The sequence below is a fragment of the Theobroma umbraticum genome, unplaced genomic scaffold (assembly GCF_002168275.2).
Source record: "Theobroma umbraticum cultivar Fairchild unplaced genomic scaffold, ASM216827v3 scaffold_147.0, whole genome shotgun sequence".
Classification (NCBI taxonomy): domain Eukaryota; kingdom Viridiplantae; phylum Streptophyta; class Magnoliopsida; order Malvales; family Malvaceae; genus Theobroma; species Theobroma umbraticum.
This window is the reverse complement of record NW_018397259.1, coordinates 1,508,799-1,533,047: the sequence shown is the minus strand read 5'-3', so window position 1 is coordinate 1,533,047 and position 24,249 is coordinate 1,508,799. Positions and strand designations below refer to the sequence as shown.

The 24,249-nt window shown below is 34.9% G+C and overlaps 6 protein-coding genes across 8 annotated transcripts; 3 read left to right on the top strand and 3 right to left on the bottom strand.

Annotated features, from left to right (window-relative positions):
- Positions 1 to 976: 976 nt before the first annotated feature.
- Positions 977 to 5,295, bottom strand: LOC110415044 (3'-5'-exoribonuclease family protein). The gene is made up of 9 exons (XM_021426518.1): positions 5,157 to 5,295; positions 4,455 to 4,628; positions 4,317 to 4,366; positions 4,155 to 4,224; positions 3,944 to 4,049; positions 3,553 to 3,619; positions 3,305 to 3,380; positions 1,647 to 1,942; positions 977 to 1,259 (listed from the first exon to the last, which is right to left on the bottom strand). Exons 2-9 carry the CDS (start codon positions 4,612 to 4,614, stop codon positions 1,176 to 1,178), a joined length of 909 nt encoding a protein of 302 aa, XP_021282193.1. The 5' UTR covers positions 4,615 to 4,628; positions 5,157 to 5,295; the 3' UTR covers positions 977 to 1,175.
- A 2,450-nt stretch (positions 5,296 to 7,745) lies between these two features.
- On the top strand, positions 7,746 to 11,334 carry LOC110415150 (Adenine nucleotide alpha hydrolases-like superfamily protein). Its single transcript, XM_021426695.2, has 7 exons — positions 7,746 to 8,172; positions 8,265 to 8,613; positions 8,692 to 8,778; positions 9,445 to 9,566; positions 9,777 to 9,855; positions 10,213 to 10,607; positions 10,883 to 11,334. The coding sequence occupies exons 1-7, from the start codon at positions 7,865 to 7,867 to the stop codon at positions 10,929 to 10,931; spliced, it is 1,389 nt and encodes a 462-aa protein (XP_021282370.1). The 5' UTR covers positions 7,746 to 7,864; the 3' UTR covers positions 10,932 to 11,334.
- Positions 11,335 to 11,705: 371 nt separating this feature from the next.
- On the bottom strand, positions 11,706 to 15,125 carry LOC110415333 (amino-terminal glutamine amidohydrolase). Of its 2 annotated transcripts, none has more exons than XM_021426954.2 (6): positions 14,966 to 15,125; positions 14,744 to 14,853; positions 14,236 to 14,313; positions 13,979 to 14,106; positions 12,934 to 13,058; positions 11,706 to 12,068 (listed from the first exon to the last, which is right to left on the bottom strand). In XM_021426954.2, the coding sequence occupies exons 2-6, from the start codon at positions 14,798 to 14,800 to the stop codon at positions 11,911 to 11,913; spliced, it is 546 nt and encodes a 181-aa protein (XP_021282629.1). In that variant the 5' UTR covers positions 14,801 to 14,853; positions 14,966 to 15,125; the 3' UTR covers positions 11,706 to 11,910. The 2 variants fall into 2 exon arrangements, with proteins under 2 accessions (XP_021282629.1, XP_021282628.1); XM_021426953.2 differs by having other exon boundaries at positions 14,748 to 14,853.
- Positions 15,126 to 16,211: 1,086 nt separating this feature from the next.
- On the top strand, positions 16,212 to 17,958 carry LOC110415493 (DTW domain-containing protein). The gene is given in 9 exon segments (XM_021427165.2): positions 16,212 to 16,413; positions 16,415 to 16,451; positions 16,454 to 16,498; positions 16,501 to 16,560; positions 16,563 to 16,625; positions 16,628 to 16,681; positions 16,684 to 16,860; positions 16,863 to 17,111; positions 17,818 to 17,958. Coding segments are annotated over 9 exon segments (735 nt in total). The 5' UTR covers positions 16,212 to 16,368; the 3' UTR covers positions 17,823 to 17,958.
- LOC110415494 (uncharacterized) lies at positions 17,907 to 20,447 on the top strand. 2 transcript variants are annotated; one of them, XR_016351175.1, is made up of 6 exons: positions 17,907 to 18,048; positions 18,822 to 18,884; positions 19,057 to 19,112; positions 19,329 to 19,408; positions 19,758 to 19,908; positions 20,323 to 20,447. XR_016351175.1 is itself a non-coding variant. In XM_089783479.1 (5 exons), the coding sequence occupies exons 1-5, from the start codon at positions 17,985 to 17,987 to the stop codon at positions 19,831 to 19,833; spliced, it is 339 nt and encodes a 112-aa protein (XP_089639605.1). In that variant the 5' UTR covers positions 17,907 to 17,984; the 3' UTR covers positions 19,834 to 20,293. The 2 variants fall into 2 exon arrangements, 1 of the variants encoding a protein (XP_089639605.1); XM_089783479.1 differs by lacking the exon at positions 20,323 to 20,447 and having other exon boundaries at positions 19,758 to 20,293.
- LOC110415492 (putative disease resistance protein RGA1) lies at positions 20,303 to 22,950 on the bottom strand. The gene is given in 1 exon segment (XM_021427164.1): positions 20,303 to 22,950. A coding segment is annotated over 1 exon segment (2,613 nt). The 5' UTR covers positions 22,916 to 22,950.
- Positions 22,951 to 24,249: the final 1,299 nt, after the last annotated feature.

The following is a 24,249-nucleotide window of genomic DNA, read 5'->3' as shown; positions in this document are numbered from 1 at the left end:
TTTATTAACAATATTTATATTTTTGAAATAAAATGTTCTTTTCAAAAATTAATAAATTTATTTAAAATTTAAACAGATGAAGGTATTTTACCTTAATAAAAGTATTCCCACCATTGGATTTGGAGTAATCTCTCCCCCAATTCAGACATCATGAAAAAGTATTCTTTGAATGCCCTGTTAATCAATCTCACAGGTTATACAAACTTACATTTTCTTCTTAACTGAATGCAACAAATCCAATAACACAAGCCAAGATGCAATAAGTTGCTCCTCAAAACATCAAAGCCCCCAGAGTGAGGAAACCATGACATCAAACACCCCTCCCCCCAGGGATTCATAACAGTATCCTCAGGGTTAGGGCACTAGTTATGATACTATTCATGACAATATCCACACATTAGATGTAATAGTGGATGATAAGTAATGTGATCATTCCCAATACTGTGAATTAAAAAGGTACCTTTAATTGTAACTTCGTAATAAAACAACAGAACCCAATAAGAAAAAGATAAGAAATTCTTTGGCAACAAGTCCGGGGGAAAGAGATTTTTGGGACCCTAGGGATTGCAATAGCAAGCTGGATTTTAGGTTCTGTTCTCCGTTAATTTCCTTATGAGGAGGAAAGGTGACTTAGGAGGGACAAAGAAAACTGAGGTTGGGATGGGCGGAATGGCAGCCCTTGCAGCCACCACCAGAGTCCAGAGCTAACTCGTCCCCAACCCAAAATTGAAACACGGCTGGGGCACAAGTTGTCAGTTCAAGGTTGAGAGAATCCACTTGGAATCTAGTCAGAAACGGCTTTCTGAAATACATTCCATTAAGCCAAACCAAACAGTTTGGACCTTGCACTAAGTCACATAGGGGACACTGTTGCAATTACCACAAGATCAGGGTGGTCCTCATTCATAGCACTAAAGTTATCAAAGTATCAGTCCACCATTCATGTTTTATCCCTCCCGGAAAGAATATCAATAGATATCAAAAGGCAATAAACAAAATTTTCCACTTACGTATCAGAATTGATTCATTACACTCTCTCCCCCAAAGTCTGTCCTGAACCAGTAAGGTCACTAAACAAACGCAATACAATGAACAATGATAATTTAAAATGACAATTACTACCATTAAACTGCACAAATTGACTGACAAACACCTTAACTGAGTAAACAACAAGATTAGTCAACCTCCATTCCAGAAATGGCTTCCTCTAGAATCGTCTGAAGTTCCTTCACTCTTTGCCGTGTTATTGCAATGCAATCCTGCAACAACAGAAGCAATTTCCTTACCAGCTTTTAGCCCATAAATTTGTTAGAATTTCAATAGGGCATGCACATGCATATCATACTGAAAATGCTTCAGAACACCAACAAATTTGAAATTTTTTTTCTATTATTATGCGAATTGCTCTCCAAGGGCTTGAAATACTGACAGAAGTCAAAAGCTTTATTACAACCATGAACACGTCAACCCACATTCATATACACAGTTTTCCTCATATAAAGAAATGTCCTTTAGGTCTAACATTTCTGTTAAAAATATCCCATCATAAGAACACAAACTTAAAAGTCTTATGCTGCTAAAGCATTGCCAAATAATTTGCATTTAATTAAACATTTTAGTGCCACCAAGACTTAAATTGAACTGACCTGGATAGCTGATGTATATGCAAGAACTGGTCCACCCGGTTTATAGAGCGACACAAGTTGACTAGATGAATCTAAGACTATAGTTACAAGGGTTTCCATAATAGATTCTTCCTCTGCAGTAGGATCTGCCAGAATGTAATTCTTGTGAAGTATACACGTCAATGAGAATGGAATGTTGCATAGTGTAAGTTTTCTCTTCTCCTTATTGACTGGCTCCCTTTCTGACATGCCTTCTTGTTCCTCAGACAAAAGAACTATTTTTCCATCATCATTGAGAGAAACTACTGGGATTTCCACTGTAAGATAGAAAATTTTCATAAAACTAAAGCAATTAGAATATAGTTAGAGAATAATTGTTTATAAGCGCCCAAGTTGAATCAAAAGTATATCAGAGTCCAACACAAAAACAGAATACGCCTTGCTCTAGAATAATAAGTAATTACAGAGAGTAAGGCAAAAAAACCACAGTATTAGACACTCCAAAACCAATCTATTCGCCAACAGTGTAGCTGCAAAGAGAATATCAAGATCTGAAGATATAGAAAAGCTTCGCATGGGATATCAAGATGGGCAAGAATTATATAAGTGTCAAATTTGCTTTTCAAAAAAAAAAAAGTGTTAAGTTTGAAACTCCTGATTAAATGGATTGAAAATTGCAGGCCTAGCAGATAGTTGACCTTGCTTCATATTTTAAATCCTGAAGTCTTAATTACCCTTGTTTTGTGGCAAGGTTTACAGACAGTCACCCTGCTAATGCACCTATTCATGTGGGAAGCAAATTGTCAGCAAGCATATTCTTTTTCCCCAGATTCTGCAGATGGATATGGATTCACCAAGTTTTGATTTAAAATGGCTTAGAAATGTAAAGATCAAAGAGTGGGGCTAATTCAATAGCAACATTTTTAAACCTCCCTGTTCGTCTATACAGAAACACATAAGGAATTTCCAATAGAAAAAATTATTGAATACATGAATTAATCATTAAGTAAAACATTTGTCAATAAAATATAAACTACCACTGGAAAGGGTTTCTTAGATAACAAGCCTTGTAATAGAATATTGGCCCAATTGACACATCTGTAAAATATTCCCCTCAGAAGCCAACTTGAACATTTTCTGCTAGTAAATGAAATTCATTTCCAATTCATCTGATCTAAAAATTGTAGAAAGCCCTTCCTATGTCACAACCATAGAAAGTAATTTGTATATAGAACACAAGATCCTCAAACACACTAATGAACAATGTATGATGCTCCAAATATCGGCCCTGAAACAAAATCAAGCAACATTTTGGGGATTTATGCTAATTCATCCAGTGGATATAGCTTTTCGTAATTTATCACAAAAATCCTTAACAAGAACAGGCAGAAAAGGAGCCTTCTGTTCCAAGAGTGATCTGTCAACCCAGAACCATGCACTCTTGATAAATAAAGGCTCATATGCTACTTTTATTTCACCTTACCTTGGAGGAATTCCTCAGGTGATACATAACTTTTTCATCTTAAATAAAGGCCTTTCACCAGTGCAAACTGTCTTTTCCTTATGTTTCAATTTTAATTCCTTGGGAAGGGTTGGTTGTTTTGAGCAAGTATTGTTATATTTAGACCCATTAGTTGGTTTCTATTGAAATATATGACGGAAACGTGTGAAATTCTTACAATGAGAAAAAGCAGCAACAGCTGAGAGTAATGCAGTGTCAAAAAGAGCACCATCAGCATCCAAGCAGTATACGTCCTGCAACAGCAGAAGACTATGTTACTTTTTTATTCAAGGAGAACAAAGGCACTATGACACTGCCTGAATTTTGGTATTAACTTGTATAACACCAGATGCCAGACTGAAGTCCTAGATAAATTCGAAAGTTCTAAGATGGACAATGAAGACATTTTAAACCACAACCACCTACCATATATGCCATCCAAGCAGCTTTTCCACTAACCAAGCACAGTTCCTTCAGACTTATCATGCCAGAACTGAAATTACACATGTGAGGAGTTGTTTGAGAACATAAACGTCAAACATCGAATCAAGGTGGAGGATTTTGAAACAGAACATAGTTTAAGAGTACGGAGCATTAGCGGAAAAGAAACCACCAACAAATTAAGATAAACGATTGAGCAGCGTGCTTCAGCAAGTACAAAGCCACACAAAGAAGAACTCGGGTTTCAAATTCAAGGCTGATACCTAGTTAACTACATAAATAATCATATGTAAATATCTATGTGAAGAAGAAAATAAGTAATAGAAGGGGAAAATAGTAAATTATAGCCTCTTCATTTGAGATAATTTAGGTATGCCTTAAAATAGTGTCAGATAACTGCTTTGACACAACTGGTGCTGCCTCAGCCGGTCTGCCAGGCCTTACAATTGGAGAACAAATAGGAGGCATGTGGAAATCGATAGCTGAAAATTGAGAAAAAGAAATATTACAACAAAAAGCGAAAGAGAAGTGATATGTTTATGAAAGAGAAAGAGAGATAAGAAAGCATGCAGCTTATGGCAACTAACCTATACAACCCTCATCTGGTGTTTCTGTTGAGGGGGTCATGACCTCCATTTTGATAGCAGCCAACATTGTCTATGGATTGCAAGGAACAAATTATTAAACTCCAGGCTTTGACTGCTGGCCAATCTAAAGCTGTATGTATCGAGACAAAGTGAGAAACTTACAGTTGAGCCAATCTTTGCAAGTGCTGAACCATTAGCAGATGCCACAGCCCCTAGAGATTTAAAGAAATCAGGTTCAAGTATGATGAAAAATCATGCCACAGACCAGTTCAAAGACGGTTTTTCTTTTTCTTGACTAACCAAGGGCAATAGTGGTATCTCTTGCTCTTCCAAGTGGCCGAGCATCAGGGCGTATAGATTCTGAAAGATGTTTCTCATAGAAACGAAGAGGAAAGAGGCGTCTGAAAGCATCTACCTCCACTTCCGTTGACAAGTCCCCACTTGCATTTGACAATCCCATCCTCACTCTATTTGCTTTTGATCAGAAAAGGGGAGAAACATTTAGGATAATTATCAAATGTTGTTTCCCATAGTTTTCTACACAAAATGTTCTTTAGTTTGTACAAAACTACAAGCCAAAAAAACAGCTTTACGCAAAAAAGAGAATATGAAAACACCCGGAATATTTGCTCTAATTTGACCACAATTTTCTATAAAAATAATTCTAATTTCTTATTAAATTAGCATAATCGATAAAATGTGATACTCGGACTCAACATTTGAATATACATTCATGCAAATGAGAATGGAAGCAATAAACAAAGTAGAAACAAAGACCCACCATACAAAGAAGCAAAAGATAAAATATCCAGTTAGAACCCAACGAAACTTGAGAAAGGGGTCTCCAAAATGGCAGAGGGGATTAAATAGTTATGTGTGGTTTCGGCTGTGCTCTTGTCGGAGTGATTCTTCAAAAAAATAAAACCCTCTCGAACTTGAAGGAAAAAAAATACTAAAATAAATTCATACATGCAAGAATGAAAAAAAAATGGCTTCCGGTACCTTATCAAAGTGGTGGCCGGCGACGACGGCGATACGTTCCACCAGAGAAGCGAGAGTTTTCGTTCAAGGAAGGAAAGTGGCAGAACAGCGAGGGCTTCGTGTTAGAGAGTTTTTTTTTTTTTTCCAAAGAGTTATTTAGATCTTGTATTTTTTAATTTTGTCTATTTTTGAACTCAAAATAAAAATAATTTAATTTCTTAATTTTATAAATTATTTTAATTTAATCTTTCCTTTAATGTCATTTAATTTTATCATTAAACTAGATGACATCAGTGATAATATCAATAGAATTGATGTGATAATATGATAAAGTCACATGACACTAATATAATGACGTGACATTAATATGTTAATATGTAAAAATCATATGATAAATAAAAAATTTAAAAATAAAAAATTTTATTATATCATAGAGATTAAATTCAACAAAAATATATAATATATAGATTAAATTGAATAAAATTAAAATATTAAAAAATTAAATTAAAAAAATTAAAAAATAAAAATTGATAAATAGATTTTTGATATCTTTATTAATAAGTTAAATATTTAAATATAAAAAATATAAAATGTTAAAATATATAATTTTTTAATTAATTATTTGATTTTAAAATATTTACATTTATTTATCTTTTTTAAAAAAATTAAATTTAAATTCTCCTTTTATCAAAAAAAATTAAAAAAATTAATTACATTTAAATAAATAACTTAAAATTATATTATAATTTAATAATATAAAATAACTAAATAAATTCTTTTTTCTTCTATTTATAATAATTTAAAATTTTAAAATTTATTTAACTTAGTTTTCAAGTTGAGTTAAATTCAAATTAGTAAAATAGTTTCACAATTTATAAATACCCATTCTTTTGAAATTATTCAACTCTTACCCAATTTACCTTTTATTTAAATTTACTCAAAATTTCTTATAAAATGATTTTATTTAAGTTCAAATGCCACAATCAAATTCTGTTAAATTTAAATTTAAATTATTAATTTAAATTTAAAAAAATTATTAATAAAATAAAATAATACAAATATTTACAATTACATTTAAATTTATCAACCATAAATTCAGTCTTTAATCTAAAAAATTTCGACTTAAAAAATATAACTTAAAATATTAAATAAAATAAAAAATTAGAAGATTGAAACTCAGATTTTATAGTTGTATTAAGAGATTTGTCATGTCTAAATTAAATAAATTAGAACGAGAAATTATTTTTATAATTATCACTAATTTCATATATCCGTTCTTTATTTTAAAAAAAACTAAATCAACCTATTTTGCTAATTTGAGTTTTTAACTCAAATTGATAACTAAATTAAATAAATTTTATAATTTTATACTATTATAAATAGAAAGAAATTTATTTAATTATTTTATATTATTTTATTATAACGTAATACAAATTATTCATTTAAATTTGACTTTGGGTATAAAATTTTTTTAAAATTTTTTTATAAATGAAGAATTCAAACTTAATTTTTGTAAGAAAGAAAATTAACGTATATATTCTAAATTAAATAATCAAGTAAAAAAATATTTATATATTTTTAGACACCATAAATCTTTTATATTTAAATATTTGATCTATTAATAAGTACATCAATAATCTATTTAAAAATTTATATTTTTTAAATTTTTTTCAATTTAATCCCTCAACATCTTAATTTTGTTCAATTTAATTTTTATACAATATTTTTTTATTTAATTTAATTCTCATGATATAACAGAATTTTTTATTTTTAAAATTTTTTTTATCTGCCACATGGTTGACATGTCAACATATCAATGCTACGTCAATATTGCCACATCATTATATTAATACCATATGGCATTGTCACTTCATTATATTGTGTCACATCATCATCTCAATGTCACGTCATCCAAATGTGTCACATTAGTACTGACATCATTTTTTTAATGATAAAATTAGATGACTGATATTAAATTGAATAAACTTTCAAAATCATGAAATTAAATTGCTTTAATTTTGAGTTCAGAGATCAAATTGAATAAAATAAAAAAATACAAAATTTAAATAGGTCTTTTGATTTTTTTAGAGTGAAATAAAAGTAAATAGGTAATTAGAGTCGATTGAAAGTACAACTTTTTTTTTAATTTTTAAATTTAAGTGAAATTCTTAATGTTTTTATCCGTAAATCTGTGACTAGTTCAGTTCGTATGGACTATCAAGCTAATCCACATTTAAGGATCTATCAACTATAATTTTGGTAGCCAAGCAAAGTATTTTAGGACAACTAGAATACTTTTCAAAAATAAAGTCATCCATTACTGGTTTATTAATGAGGTATAATTTTAAGATTTTATTTTTTTTATATTTCAAATAAGTTTAAGTTAAATATTTTTATATTTACTTTTACTTACATATCAAGTTTAAATTAAATAGATTATTATAAATAGTATTTTTAAAATCATTACAAGACAATCAAATCAAATTTTAATTTACTTTGTAGTTAAATTTTAATTATTTTATTTGTTATTGAAATAATATTATTTATTTATTTTCTCTAATCTCTTTTTTTATATTTATTTATTTTATGTTTCTGCGCAACCTCCTTTAGAGCACCAGACTACTGCGCCACATTGAAGTTGGCTGAAGTTCGAAGCCCGTGACGCTTAAACCCTACCTAGGACAAAGATACGGTGATTGACGAAAACAGGGCAGAACAAAAAGTGAGTGATGGCGTGCAATTCGGCGACGTGCAACTCGTCCGGTTGCTACAAAGAGTACGAGGTCGAGGAGGAACAGCGACAACCAACGACAAGAGGAGGAATAAACGGAAGCGCCACAACTCACCAAATTCTGTGCGTGAAGTGCAAGTCCAACGAATTCGTTTGCTGCGGCATCGGTGGGGATGATGCCAGATTTTGCAAGGATTGCTTTAAGACCAATCTGTACGGAAAGTTCAAGCAGGCTGTTAGTTATAACGCTATGATTACTCCTTCAGACAAAGTTCTCGTCGCTTTCTCTGGTGGCCCTTCCTCCAGGTTTTTCTCTCTTTTCCTTTTTTAATATATATTTGTCAACAATTTGGAACATGTTTTCTAAGAATGTTTATATATGTTTGTTGGGATTTTAGGGTGGTCTTGCAATTTGTACATGAGATGCAATGTAGAGCACAGAAGAATTTTGATGCAAGTAAAGATAGGTCATTGCCAGTTTTTGGTGTTGGAGTTGCATTTATTGATGAAAGTTCCATTCATTCATTTGCTTCTCAAGGAGCTGAGAAGGCAATTGAGGATATTAGATCAATTGTGTCGAAATTAGCCCCACCGGAAAAGGAGTTGTATGTTGTTCCAATTGAGAATATTTTCTCTTCAGATAATATTGATGGTAAGGAGAGATTGAAGAAGTTATTAGATGCTGTCAGTGATGTTACTGGGAAAGAAGATCTTCTCATACATTTACGGATGTTGTCCTTGCAAAAGGTTTGGCTCTAAATTTTATGTTTGAACTGTGAATATGGGGATAAAGAGATGAAGGATTGATTAATGGATTTGTTGTAGGTTGCTTCTGAAAATAGGTACACTAGAGTTGTGCTAGGATCGTGCACATCGAGGATTGCTTGCCATGTCATTTCTGCCACGGTGAAGGTAAATTGGTCTTTTATTGGAAAAAACTTACTTCTATTGTCTATGGTGAAAACAACTAATTCATTCTATCAATATGATAACATTTAGCTGTTGGTCTTCAGCTCAAGTTGTGAAGGGGTTGTCTGTTGTCTGACGTAGTTTTGAGGTTGGTCCCAGGTCAAAATCTTAAACTGGTAACGCATTGTGATGTAGAACGCGAAGTAGCAAATTGCTAGGTAGACTAGAGGAGTTGCTTTCAATTGGAGCAACGTCTAACACTACAAGTGTAATTGTTCATCTTTGAACGTATTTTAGAAATTAGAAGTTTTTGTGCTTTTATTCCTAGAACTCATTAGGCACCTGTGCTAGTTTGATGAGGTTAGAGCAAGAAACATGCATGAGATAGAGGTCATTGTGCTAGGAACTGCAAACAAAAATATAACTTGAAGAGGTTCGAAGGGCCATTTTCTCTTCCTAATAAATTAATTTTATACTTTATGGTTAATAAAAATAATATATATTAGTGCAGTTACCCAGTGGTGAAATAAGTATACCAGGGAGCACTAGTCCCATAGCGCACGGATCCCCCCTCATTGGTTATCCTGGATATTTATTCATAATTTCTTGCTCTTTAAGTTCTCATTTTAATTCACTGCCTATCTTATTTGATCACCTTGGCCTTTTCAGGGTCAGGGCTATTCTTTATCTGCAGACATACAGTACGTTGATTCAAGATGGGAGATCCCTGTTGTGCTTCCTCTCCGTGATTGTCCTGCACAAGAGCTCAACACCCTTTGCAGCCTTGATGGGTTTGTAACCTCATCTTTTACTTTCATAAATGAATTTCTTTTGTGCATATATTACTAGTAGTTGGACGTTCTGAATTAATCTGATTTATTCTTTTTATTTATCCATTATGTGGCAACCATATAGCTTCATGGAAATATATCTACGATATACCTGACTAATCAGTTACTCTATAACTGAATGACTGGCCTGAACTCATTCTGGCAGGGCAGTCTCAAGATAGTGGAGTTGCTTAATGGTCCATGGTCCAGCATCAATGGCTTGGTATCATCATTTGTTAAAGTACTGCAGGTAGAATTTCTTGGAGTTTTCACATTCTTTTATTCAGTATTTACTACTTTTAGTGTCTTTTGGGGGCATATTCTGTGCATAGGGAGTCTGGCTGCTGTCTTCCTCCTTGGGGTTGGGAGGGCTTGTGGATAGGCAGAGTGCTGTGCCTCATTGAGCAGTTCAATCTCACCTTTGCCCCCCAAACCACAAAGGAGGTGTTCTTTTAACCTGTTTAAGTTATACGCTATACAATAGCTTATTTTGCTTGGAAAGAAAATTTCTGTCGGTAATTGTTAGACATTAAAAAAGTGTGGCCAGCTACCAGTTTTTTTTCCTTGAAGTTCCTGCAAGTTCCTTATTTAAAATGCTGTTTTTCAGGAAGAAAATCCTTCTCGAGAGTGCACGATTGTACGGACCGCTGGAAAGCTCACTCCATTTCACTTTAACAGGATTCCAGATATCCATGACTCTAGTGTTCCTTCGGCAACTCGTAGACGTCAAAAGAGACATAGTATCAAGCCTAATGGATCTCTGTCTTCAGAGTCATTTTGTCCTATTTGCAATAGTCCACTCAATAGATCAAACTTCTCATCAAGTTTGAGAAGTCTTGAAAGTAACAAAAATTCAGATATTTTTGCTGCTGCTGCCTGTTCAAGTTGCCGGTTTCAGATAATTCCTAAAGAACCCTCATTGACGGAGCAATTTGTTTCCCTCCTACCCCAGCCATTGATTACCAGAGCAAAGCATGGTGATCGAGGGGATTTTAGTTTAAGGTGAGAACTTAAATATTCATAAATAGATACATTTCATACAAATATAAGATTATGTATCCATCACCTTCAACTAATGTACACATATGTGTCCAATGTGTACACAAACATTGTCTATTGTGCACATGTTTACTTGTAATATTCTACTGCAAAAAGTTTTCAGTAAGAGTTGCCAGAAATCATGCTTTCCTGTTCATGGTGCATGTACAAATAGTTTATATGCAGTTATATACCTCTTTACATTTTTTAACTTTCCTTTTCTCGGTTCCTGTTTCTAGGGAGCAAATACAAGAATTTTTGCTTTCAGATGGCGAGGATGAAATCTAAATCAAGTCTGCGCATGCACAGGGTAGTTACCATCCTTTTCAGAAGTTCTTCACTACTGGTGTTTGGATTACGGCTACTATTTGAATGGGAATGGCTAGGCAGTCCCACGGGTATACAGCTTTTACTGGCAAGAACAGCCTACTAAGACTACTTGCCAGTCGCTGCCATTAGGTACATGCCTTTCATATTTCATTTGTGATGTGAAATATGTATGCAAGGACTGGGCCTGCATCATTGTTTGATGTGATGAGGATAATAATAATTATTATGCATTATTCATTGTTTCAAGTATTGATTAAATAAAAATGAACGTCTCATGTATTATAGAAATGGGAAGATATTGATTTGAACTAAATTATTTGATTGAGAGGTTTCTAATATGTAGCACTTGTGCATCTTCGTGTTGATCCATCTAACTAGAACGTGCATCAGGCACAAAATCGTTGTAGAATTTCTTTATGTTAAATTCATTATTCCTTATTATTGCTATCATACCCCATCAGCCATCTAAGAAACATCACAATTCACAAGTAACCCCCAAGGCTCATGAACTAGCAGTCAAATACCCCCGAGGTGGGAAGCCATAGGCTCAGGATACTCGATTCTCCCTACTTCCTTCTATCCACCCATTGGAGTTGCAAACAATAGTAAAGCCATGGGGCAAGGATAGATCAGCTGAGAAAGAGCCGAAGGAAGAACAACTATTAGACTGTCAAGCAAAGAGTTGACACTGCACTTATCAAAGACCAAAAATTATTTCATTCCAATGGAAAATGAAAGAAAGAAAGATTACTCCATCTTGTATATAATATATATGAACAATATTCCATTAAGTTTGCTCGCCTTCATTTTTGCAGTCTGATGCAAACAACACATACAGCTATCAAAACACATTTGCACGGTGGCTGTTCTAAGTATTGCAGATGATGCATCAATCGTGCAAGTTGTTGGCTTCTCCTAGCTAAAAATATCCACCAAATCAAGAAATTTGAGAAACGAATTCCTCAAGCTGTGCTTCACCAAAAACCACACCATGCTTCTGACTAAAAACAGCACTGGTCAAATCAGCTGGTAGATATTTTCCCACATCTGCAGCATGGATCTCAATGTACTCATTTAAGTTGTGCACAGATCCATCTACATAAGCACATTACCAACAACAGTTAAACAAAACCTAAAGTAAAAGCCTTATAGAAATTGCTTAGAATAATTCATATTCTTCCAAGACCTTAAAGAGGAGTTTAATCCTACATCAAAATTTTAATCAACAGTGTAGAGTCTAACATCAACAATAGTAACTATGCATGAGAAAGGAAGGACTGCAGAGAACATGGAGTCAACAACATATACGTCAATAAACAAAATACAAAAATTTGTGCAATATCTTTCTTCCTCGGATAATCCATTAAAAGGTAAGAAGTGATTTGATTTTTGGTATGATTCAACAGAAAACTCCAGCAGAAATCTGACAGCTCTCAATGCACTCATGCTCACAGAAGTTTGGGATCTTAAGTCTTCAAAACCTCTAAAATTTGCAGAAAGGCATTCTCAGTTTACATATTAACTCACATTCCAGCCCATAGGAATTTCTTCTGGTCATTAAATAGGTTAGAGTTTAAACAAAGTCAATCCATTTTGCCCAACTAGCAGTTTATTATTATTATTTTCTAACAAAGGGAAAGGAGCACAAATACAGAACTACAAGAGCAAAAACTACAGACAGACAAATAGGAAGAGACTAAGAGCAAACGAAAAAGAAAAACGCAGCAGATAAAAGGCTCAACAAGCAACCAATCTCTTTGGGATTTAGCTTGGTAAAATATTATGACAAAAGTAATTACTCTCTGAGACTAATTAATCCTCTACATGCCCCAAAACCAGATAGACATTATAGACAAGACCTGAATAAATTTAGAAAATTATGCAGTGTTAACCCAATAGGAGTGGAACAGATGTGCAATTGATAGGGTATATATTGGGCATATAGTTGCCAGCACTGTACCTTCAGCAACTATGGTTTCATATGTAGGAGGTTGAGCAGTCCAATTCCCATCAGAATCTTTCATGTGTCTTCTATCAGATGCAAAGTGATGAAGGAATATTGGAGCATGCACAACCCGGAAAAACCTGATAATAGGGAAAAAGGAAAAAGAGGGTAACAAAAAAGGGGAAGTTTCTCAGAAGAAATGCATGAATTCATGCTTAGACTGTGAACATACTACGTCAATGAACACATAAAGCATCAATTTTTCTGTGCTCAACAGAATGACAAATTGGAAAAGGGTAGAAATGAGATGTGTTTCTAATGATGTTGTAAAAAGCTCCAACATTGGGCAATTACACAATAAATGAAGAGTTTAAAGCTTCACCAGAATGCTTCTATAGCTCAATGCAAGACGCTTTACAAGTGGTAATGTTTTCATTTCATGTTGAGTTAGACAGGACTTTGAACTACCAATGACAACTTGCATGTTTCTTGCACAATTAGAAAAGTATCTAATTACTGGAAACTCATTATATTACAATGGTAAAGATAATGATGTAATGAAAATAATTATCAAAATAATATCAATCAAAACAACTATAGGCATAGAGAAAACTTGGTGACATCAACATTCTTAAGTTTAAGTTATATTTGAAATTTCATCTACACCCTGTTGGGGGTGACCAAGAGCCTCCTTTAGTTGATGTCATATGTCTAAGGAAGCTTCCTAGGAATTTCCTAAAGCAGCATATATACTGTGTGATAATTTGCTTCAAATTCTTTATAAGCACTTCATCCTAACACCAAATATGTTGAAGAACCTATATACTTCAAGTGCATAACAATTAACCATGGGAGGTTTTACAAGAGAAGACATGGATTTAGCAGTTTCATCATCACATTATTTCTAGCTGAGAAGGCAAAAGAAGACCAAAAAGGACAGGTAACTTTATATGTGTTCCTCAAATACAAAATATTAGCAAATACTTTTAAGCCAAATCCAGGTACTCAACAACAACAGGTAATTCTATACAAACATTAGCAGCAAAAAACTAAGCATTACCTCTGAAATTCAGAAAAGAGCTGAAAAGATGGCCGGACAGTTTCAGACATGTACGTAGCTAAAGGACAAGGAAAGGGAAGACTTGAATCCAAGTCCCATACAAAATGAGTGTCACCATCTCTTTTTCTCTAGAAGGAGACAAATGGCAACCATGAATTATAAGTCAACTCATCAACCGATCCAAGAGCTCAGGAGAATGGAAACTAATTTACCAGTTAAGCAAACTGATTTCGCAATACTGAAGATTCAGCTCTCACCTGAATGCAAATAACATGGTAATCCCAGAGGATTACACCATCTGCTCTATGGCTAGCCTTTTGATGCCACAGTGGAATCTACAAAGTTTTATCAATAACATCACAACAATATTTGCCAAAACTATAAACCAAAGAATTCTTCGCTGAAACCAATCTAATACAAATTAGACTTGTAACAAAAAGGTCACTTGTCAATTTGTTGAAAGGCCATTTCATAAAATGCCCCCGATTCACAAAGGAATAATTATTACTCAACAATAAAATGCATTGTTTACAAGAATACCCTTTACAGATTGTTCAATAATCATAAACTTTGTAAAGTATAAGAGATGAGTTTCCCATTCTTTCTTCAAGGAAACATCTTGAAACCGTAACAGGGTATGATGTAAAATTTCAAGCTTTTCAAAAAGAAAAAGAAAATTCCATTATCTGAATTAAAGAAACAATCCCAACGCAAGCGAAAAAACTAAGAAAAAATGAAAACCCAGAAAGGAAACGGAAAACGTACATGCCTGTTTATTGTCATTGGAAATGAAAACGACGAAAAGATCAGATCCTTGAGCATCGGCTATCCCATTAGAGCAAAGTTTCTTGCAAAGAAAATACACATTCTCCTCACTAAAAAAAAAAAAAAACAAAAGAACACAGCCAGTTGAATTTCCAGGGATGAGTCACAAAACATTGAAAGAGTTTCAGTAATGGAAGCAAGAAACACAGGGGGAAAAAAAACCAGTAACAGGGAGTGTGATGGAAGTCAGAAGCGTCCATGCTATTTAGCTGCTGTAATTCCAAAGTCGTCATCTCGCTTTGCTTGATTGTTTCTCCTACTCTCTCTTCTTTTGATCATGAATTGCCATCTCAGAGGGTATACTATACTCTATACACATGGTTTTTTATTTGGATTTGGATATATAATTTTCAATTTTTTAATTAATTAAGTTCTATAAACATATATATTTAAAAATTATTTCATTTAGAGTTTTTGAAGAATATTTTAGTATATTTTTATTAATGATTAATATAAAATAATAAGAGTTTGTTAGTTACTAATATTAGAATATGTTAATGTTGTTAAAGCCCAAAGCACTAAGGCATAGCCAAGTAGCATTTGTATTTTGATAAACAAGTCATTATTGGGCCTAATCCTCATACCACCAATCCTTAGGGGATAAACATCCAATTCCAGTCCAAAACACTTAACCCACCTGAATAGCCTCAGACTCCCATTGAAACCCAAGGCTTGGAGCCCACTTTAATAGGTGACAAGTAGGGATGCATAGCATAGGAGTTAGAGTACTCATTTTGAATTCGGGTAAGTTTCGGACATCACTTTTAAGATAATTATTATCCAAACCTGATTATATTAATTTTTTTTTATATTTTAAACTTGATTATACAAAATATATTAATACTATATATAATATTGACAAATTTTGCTGATAGTGGGATTCAAACCTTTCTTCCTTCACTTACTCATTCTTCTGTTCTAACCTGTGCTGCCGACAGCCAGCGCCCCTTGGGTGGCAAGGGCTAACAGAGGTTATCTTCTTCCTCTGTCCTACCTTACTTACCTAACCTAGAGCTTCACGCATTTCTAGTTAGAGCCGAGTCTCTCTTGACATTGTTTCTGCATTTCGGACCAAGTGTAGCCGTGGGCTAGACCGACCTTATCCTAGCAGCCTCATATCCTCTAAATAGCAAACAAGGCCACTTAGCATCTTCCAACAAAGTTTAAAGGTTAAAAATTGTTTATCAACAAGAGTTAAAATGCGACAAATATTAACTATTTAATTTCAATCATTAGCATTATTTTCTTTTAATTTGGTATTGAATAATTTAATGTTATTTAGGACATATTTATGCTAATTTTCCGTTGTTTTAAAGGTTTCCAGGTTGTTAATTTTTATTTGAAAATAATAAAATTCATATAGTAAGTATTTGAATTTAAATTTCATCGGAATAAGAATTACCTCATTTAGGCGGCGTGCCAGGAAATTTACTTCATGAACCAAAACTAGGCCGAATCAATGGGCCAGGCTAGAGGCCTTGGTGGGTAGCCCGCCCATTAGACACAGAAGAATTTCCCTTGTTTTGAGGTGAGGGCACCCCAAGCTGACAACCTCACAGCCCTCTATGGAAGAACCGGAATACGACACCAACCCAGCCATGCAACCAACTCCCGCCGCCGCAACGCCGCCAACTATGCACCCAGTGTGACCCCCACTTTCATGCTGCCTCTGCCACGTTTTCCCCACCACCCCACTTCAAACAAATCCAAAATTTTAATTATCCGCCACCCTCACGAGTCCCGCCACAAGCTCAACACGCCCCACTCCTCTCCAAAACCCTCCTCAACGCCACTATCATCACTTCCCGCCGCCTCCTCCCTCACCCCTTCCCAACCAATTCGCACCCGCTATCTACCTCTTCCCTCCTTCCTCTTCCACCCTGCCGTCACTCTGTCCCAACTCAAATCCACCAACCTCCTCAATTACCAAACTACCCCTCTCCTCTTAATTGTTTTTGATGCCACGTGGAAGCATGCTAAGGAGATGGTGGGGGCCAGTGAAGGGGTTTTGAAGGGTTTTGCTGTACGGGTTTGTTTAGATGGAGTTGATGAGAGTGTGGCGGGGGGAGTATTTATGATAGTGAATTGGTTTTAAGAAAAGAGCCCTTTGGTGGGTGTGTTACCACTTTGGAGGCTGTGGCCAGGTGCTTGGGGGTCATTGAGCCTAATGGAAATGAGGTTCAAGGGGTTCTGATTGGGATATTGAGGGAGATGGTGAGATTGCAAGCTGGGTTTTTGAAGCCTGTTAAGCCTAGGACTAAGATGTTGAAGAAGAACAAGCGCAAAGAAGAGGAGCACAGTAAGATTGGTCAGTGGATTTCGTCTTTTCTTGATGCTCTGGTTCTGATTGTTTGTTTGGTTTTTGAGTTTGCTACTTACTTTTTTTATTCCAGAGGTAAAAGGTAAAAATACATAATTTACTTGTTGTTTACTCGGCATTTTGGGGATGCAAAAAGCATGTTGTAAAGAAAGTAACAATTAAATGGAACCTTATTAATTTACTTGGAGATCTTGATTGTATAATCTAATGTAGCTTGCTTTGAATGGTTGGTTCATTTTGGATGATCTTGAGTGAAGAGACCTGAACGATAATAAATCAGTAGTTGTATGAGAAAGTTGATTCTTCATTTGGATTTCCAAAGTGCTATAAATATAATCGTGTGCTAAAATTGAGGACTGACATGAAGGTAAGAGGTAAAATCGTGTTGTTAAATTGCAATGAGTCAAGCTAATCAAGCGCCTAACTTCCTGTAGAGGGAACTGCTTTTTAAATATTTGTAGTCAAGTACAATCCTAGCAAAAGTTAACTCTTATGGTAACACCTTGCTTATAAATGAACTGCTATCACTTTGTCTATGATTCATGCTAAAACTTCCTTAAATAAGAAATAAAAGGATTGTTATGTAATGTTACTGGTTTATTGGTATTGACCATTGAAAAGTTGCTAATTTTTTACCCGGATAGAATGGCTAGCATTCATTTCTTAATCTGATGTTACATTTCCATAAATGCAGACTAGAAGTCACTGCAAATGTGAGCGAAAAGCTTATATGCTTCTCAACTTTGATTGCAAGCTGTTGTCTTGGACAACTGTGTTGCAATATCTTCCAGTTATGAACCTCATCTCTGCTACTTGGTGAATACTTTTATTATCTGGCTGAGGTTTTCTAAGGCAAAATGAATGCTTATATTGTTGAAGAAGTGTCAGCTGAAAGAAAAGATGAATGAGACTTTGCGGTCACTGGGTTAGTAGATTTGATTTCAACGTTTTGGCCCCATACCTTGCACTTAAGGTCATATAAAGCTATGCTTAGATGGCGCTACAAGTATTTTGGTGTCATATACATATGGGAATTTTATTAAAAAACATTTAATAAATGTAATTCTAATGGATGTTGGAGAACCAACATGGCACATGACAAGAGCACTTTGAATGAATAGCATTTTATTCGTAGTAAATAAGAATAGCCATGAGAAAACAGTTGGTTTTGGGTCTAATCTGCTAAAATGCAATGATTGCATGGTGGTTTAAAAGCATTCTTTAGACTTCTGGTACCATATTTGCTGTCTTTACACAACATCTATAAAAATGTTACAATTTCTTTAATTTTCTATAAAAAAATGTGCCATGTATCAATCTCTCAATGTTTTATAACGGTCTGAGATTTTCTCTTGGATATCTGGCCATAGGACTTACACAGAGAGGTTAGTGGATGTCTCTTATCTGATTTGATACTATTTTTCGAAACTAATTCCATCAAGTTCCATGCTATAATTTGTAAAAAACAAAATTATCGTGAGAATGAGATAGTTTTGTTATGTCCAGTTTTTAAGAAATGGTATGGAAAATGGATGCAAATTACAAATCATGCAATGTAGGTGGTTATAAAGTGTGATAATAAGAAATTCAATTGGGTAATGTGAGCTAAGCAAAGTAGCTCTTGTTTCTTTTTCAATAAACAATTTTATATTTGTTGACAATGTTCTCTTGAAATACATGTCTATTTTTGTCTTGCAGTTGTACAGCTTTTTCAAAGGAGGGATGGAAATGGGGAAGGATGGAATATTTTTTACTATAATGGTTAGGCTTCATAATCACCTTCCTATTTGGTAGCTTAGCCATTGGATTAAACCTTTTTCACTTTTTCCTTCCTCCTTCCCATCCTCCCAACCAAGCAAAGCCTCGAATCAGTGAAGAAAAATAAAAGGCTTTGAATTTCTGCTCATAATTTGGGTTTGCTACTTGTGTGTAGTAGTTGTTGTTGTTGATCATACTTTGGAAGTGAAAGAAAGGAAATCAAACAAATGGCATGCTAATCTCTTTTCCCTTGCTGATTCTTCCAGTGTCAAGTAGTGTTATTTTCCATTGCAATCTTATGTTATATGGAAGGATGATTCAATCAGGCATTTTGATACTGTAGTTTGGAGTGATCTTTTTCTCATTCTACTTTATTATCCCTCATCCATGTTTCTAATTGTTATGGTATGTTTTAATTTTGTTTTTCTGCAAAATTGTAATAAAAAGGTTGTTGGAAATCATCAGTATTCTGCAGCTCCATCCATATCCAGAGGAGTGAAAGATCAAAGAGGATACCGATGCAAACTGTAAGCACTAACCTTTTATTGAGCTTTTCGAGTATATGTTCTTTAATTCTTTGTTGTCGTAGAATTACAGGGAAGTGACAAGAAAAAATGTTGGAATATAATGTGTTTATAAAATGTAATCTTGTTATTATAATTCGTATAGATCTAGAATTTGTTAATCGTTTATATCATTAAATTTTTTATGCCACATTAATTAATGATGATGTGGTAAGTATTGATCATTGACATGTGACGTTCACTAGTGTTGATGTGAAATTTGTTGGATTTTTTAAAATTAACAGTACAATTACTCAATTTATGTGAATTATAATTGAAAGATTAAATCTTACATTACATTTTAATAAAACAGACCACAGAAGCATCCTGCTCTTTGTAAATGCCAAATGGATGAAATCAGACGGACCACTGACGACAACATGGTGTGAGTGCTCGGACATAGCATTTCCCTTCCTGAAATTTTATGTCGTGGTACATAAAATTTACAAAGGCACACATATCCTGTACGTTTTATTCATACTGGTTAATACAAATTGTAATACACCAACATTTTTTCAAAGGTAAAGGTAACATTGTAATTAAATTACATTAAATATTTGGGTCCACGCCCACCCTCGGGGAACTCCAGAACAACAAGCTCTTCTGCCCCTGCCAATTAATAGAACTAACAATTTTGCTTGAAACCTAACTTGAGTTTGAAAAACATATATGGATGAACTAGTAGTATATGCACAGACATAAGGAGAAAGATTTACGTTGCATGGAATGGTATAAACGTATATGCTTAAACGGAAAACATCAGAAACAATTACTTCCATTTATATAACTCAAACCCAAATTAAAGAAAAAAATCATATAATATCTACCCTGAAATGGAGAAAGATTGGCTCTAACCTCCTAATAATGGTCATTTGCAGGTGCAATCTCAATGCCGTCAAGCACAATCTTAGTAACATGAGCAATCTTGGGCCAATCTTCACCTATTCCTGGTTTGCATCGTTTGCTCAATGTAGGACAAGCTTGAATCGCCAATTGGTTGAGGAAAGTCAAGTGTTGTATTCCATCTGGCAGGGATGATAGTTTGGGGCATCCCGCAATCTGCAGCAATTGAAGGGCTGTGACATCTTGGAACCATTCTGGTAATGCTGTCAAATTCTCGCATCCCATGATGATCAACTACTGCAAAGTCTTGGTGGATCCTAGAAGAAGCCACTGGGGCAATGCCACTAACTTTGGTAATCCTCCGATTGCTAATGACCGAAGGCTGCCATCTTGTTTCCCTTCGAATTCCAACTCCATATCAAGACTGAGCTTTTCACAATCCCAAATCACCAGACATTGTAATGCAGTCAGGTACTTGATGCCATGCGGCAATGAAACCAAGCTTTGGCACCACAAAATCAACATAGTTCGAAGGGATGTGAGATTTTGCATCCCTTGGAACAAATACTCCAAGTTGTCACATTCAGAAAATGACAAATACTGAAGAGACTTGAGGCGTCCTATTTCATTCTCTGGCAAAACCCTCTGTTTTGTAGTTATGAACAACATTCTGAGACTAATCATGTACCTTATACCTCGGGGCAGCTCTTCGATTGCATTGCATCCAGCAAGAAACAACGTTTGCAAACTCTGCAACTTGCTGATAGAATTCGGAAGTTTCTTGATGCTGACATTGTCACTTAGATTGAGATACCTTAGATGCTTCCACTTACCTATATTTCTTGGCATTTTCTCAAAGCTAGACTCACTCGAATCTAGCACTCTTAGTCGAGGACATCTTGACACACATTCTTCAATGAAAGACACACTATTGAACTTTTCCACATTTGGAAAGAAAAGTGTTTGCACACGACCAGCTTTATCCAAGAACCTAGGAGCACCTTGGCGCAATAGATGTGGGTTAACAATTGACAAATGTCTAACCGTTTGGCTCAAATCTTGGCTACATGATTTCACAACGGAGCACTCATCTTTTGCCAGCCTTAGTGCAAAATCATGTAAAAGGTCATGCATTTTAAATCTAATCAAGAAAGGTGTTTCTTGGAATTCTTGAAACAAAGATCTAGCCCATAACTCTCTCAAGTATCGTTTCCCAACAGCTTCTAGCACTTCATTCTCCTTTGAAGATTTAAGAAGACCAAGTGCCACCCAAAATGAGACCATTTGAAGATTGGAAATTTCATAGTCCTTCAGAAACACAGAACAATAAGCGAAGCATCGCTTCAGATGTGGAGGCAGTCGGTCATAGCTTAGTCTTAGAGCTGGAAAGATGCCCTTTCCCTCTTGCTCCAACTCCCACATCTCATTGTCTCTAACTCGTTTCCATTCATCCTCTGCAGTTTCAAAGCAAAGTTGGCTTGCTAGCGTCTTCACGGCTAAAGGAATCCCTTTGCATTTTTTAACAATTTCCTCCCCAATTTTTACGAGGTTCAAAGGTTGTTTCTCACTGCCCTTTTTGAAGGCGTGTTGGAGAAACAAGGACAATGATTCCTCGTAAGGAAGATCTTTTAAGTTGTATTGGGGAAGCGTGCCTGTAATTGCAGCAACTCGATGACTACGTGTAGTGACCATGATTTTGCTTCCATTGACTCTGTCCATTAACAAAGCTTGATCAATCCAATCTCTAATTTCTTCGTTCCAGACGTCATCCAGTATGAGCAAATACCTTTTCCCACCCAGACTACGTCGTAAAACTTTATACAATTGTTCCTTAGTCATGTCACTACAATTTTCACCTGTAGCAGATTTTATGGTTTTCATCATCAATTGCTTAAAATCAACATCCTCTGATACACACACCCATATTTTCAATTGAAAATGCTTATCGATCCTTTCATCGCTGAACACCAACTTTGCAAGGACAGTCTTCCCAAGACCTGCGATTCCAACGATGGGAAGGACGGGGATTGCCTCCCCAATCCCATCAGTTGGATGCATTAACATTTCTATTATCTTTTCTTTATCATCATCTCTACCTACGACATTAGGTTCAAGCGAAGAGTCGCTCTCCCTTATCTGCAGGAGACTCCTACCGTCCTCATGATAGGGGCCATCTCTTTCGACGAGATGAAATTTATCTTTCAAAGCTGCAATTTCGTCAAACCTTTCTCTAATGCTTTTGATCTTATGGCCCATCCTAAAAGCAGAGGCAACAGGGTTTGAGCATGAAAAGAAATGGCACACCTTTCTTCCAAGGCTCCTATGTTTCAGGACTTGACTCCGCAATACTTCAACCTCGAATTCATCCAACACATCTTCTGCATCATAATAGGCATTCTTGAGCTTTGCTAGCCACTCCCGCAGCTCATGATTGTAAGTCTGTTTTTCTTCAGCGTCCAAGAGCACCGCTTTGACAGTGCTTAAGGTGCCTTTAAGCTTTTCCAAGTCACCTTTGATGCCCCATGCTAGGCAGATTTCTCGGTAGGCGGCGGTGCCTAAGTTTTCCGGAAGATTTAGTAGTTTCTCCAAGAGTTGTTCACCGATGGTAAATGCGAGGGATTCAGCCATTTGCCTTTTAGGCAGAGGGAAACACGACTGTGGGTTATTATTTCTCTGTTCAACTTTTGTGTTTGATTTCTTGATTGTGAGGTTGGAATGAAACCAACTATGAAAAATGACTTGAATCGATACCTTTGCGTGCTTCTTTCATGGAGGCATGAAACCAGATGACGTAGAGTATTAATTCTCTACCCCTTTTGCTGCTTAAAGCATTCTTCCTAAAGCAGCAAAAGGGGCTAAGAATTCTTACAAGTTTAATTATACCATAAAGGGTTCTTCATATTCCTTTCCTATACCTTATTCCTATATCGGCATTTGCCTTAGTCCATTCCATGCATCTTTCTATAGGAAGAATTAAAGAGATGAATTTAAGCATGCAAGTTATTAAATAACACGACAAACTATCACGGTAGAATGAAGTAGGACGATGCAGAGAATTTCCCCAGCTGTTACAGCCTCAGCACCATACTCTCAGCTTCAGCTAAGTATAGTATTGAGAAACCATGAAATGGGATTATTGCCAAGAAAGAGAAATACAAAATTAATGCAGTGGCACAGGGACGAGTGATCACGGAGGGACAACTTGGCCCAAAAGATTAAATGAATATATATATATATATATATATATATATATATATATATATATATATAACTGGGGCTAAATTGCTCAGTTTTTATTGACTAGTTGAAGACTGGGTTTCATCAATTGAGTTATTGTGATGAAACCCTTTTTACCTGCTTATGAATGGTTCAACATTTTAATACAATATCTACACAAGAAATAATTCCATTTCTGATGCCACGTCTAGCATCAACAAGATAATTAGTGTTACATTTGGTGTACAGCTTGGGCTTCCAACCCTCTAATTGCAACCTAGTAGAAGTAGAAATGCCGGACATAGCTTTACGTTAAAGCAATTGAATTTTGCGTAGGTTATGTGATATAATGTGATTATTGGATTATAAGTGATTTTTTCATACGAATGATTATATCTCTCGACAAAGTGATATATTGAAAATATATTTTTAAATTTAAAGTTTATGAGACAATTAGAAAAACATCAACTCGAAAGTTTAGATATAAAAAATTATCTTTTCATATTATAGCTAAAATATTTTTTTTATGACATAAATGGTTATCTTTTTATAAAATGATTATTGAAATAATATCTTTATCATGATTATGTGTGTTTTACAAAATGCAAAATATCTTGAAAACCAAAAAGTGTTTTGATGAAAAGATTGTGTTCGTGAAAAGAGATACTTGCAAACCTTATAAAGGACTTATTGCCAACTATATTGATGCATTAAAAACAAGAACAGAAAAATTAAAAGCCATAAAA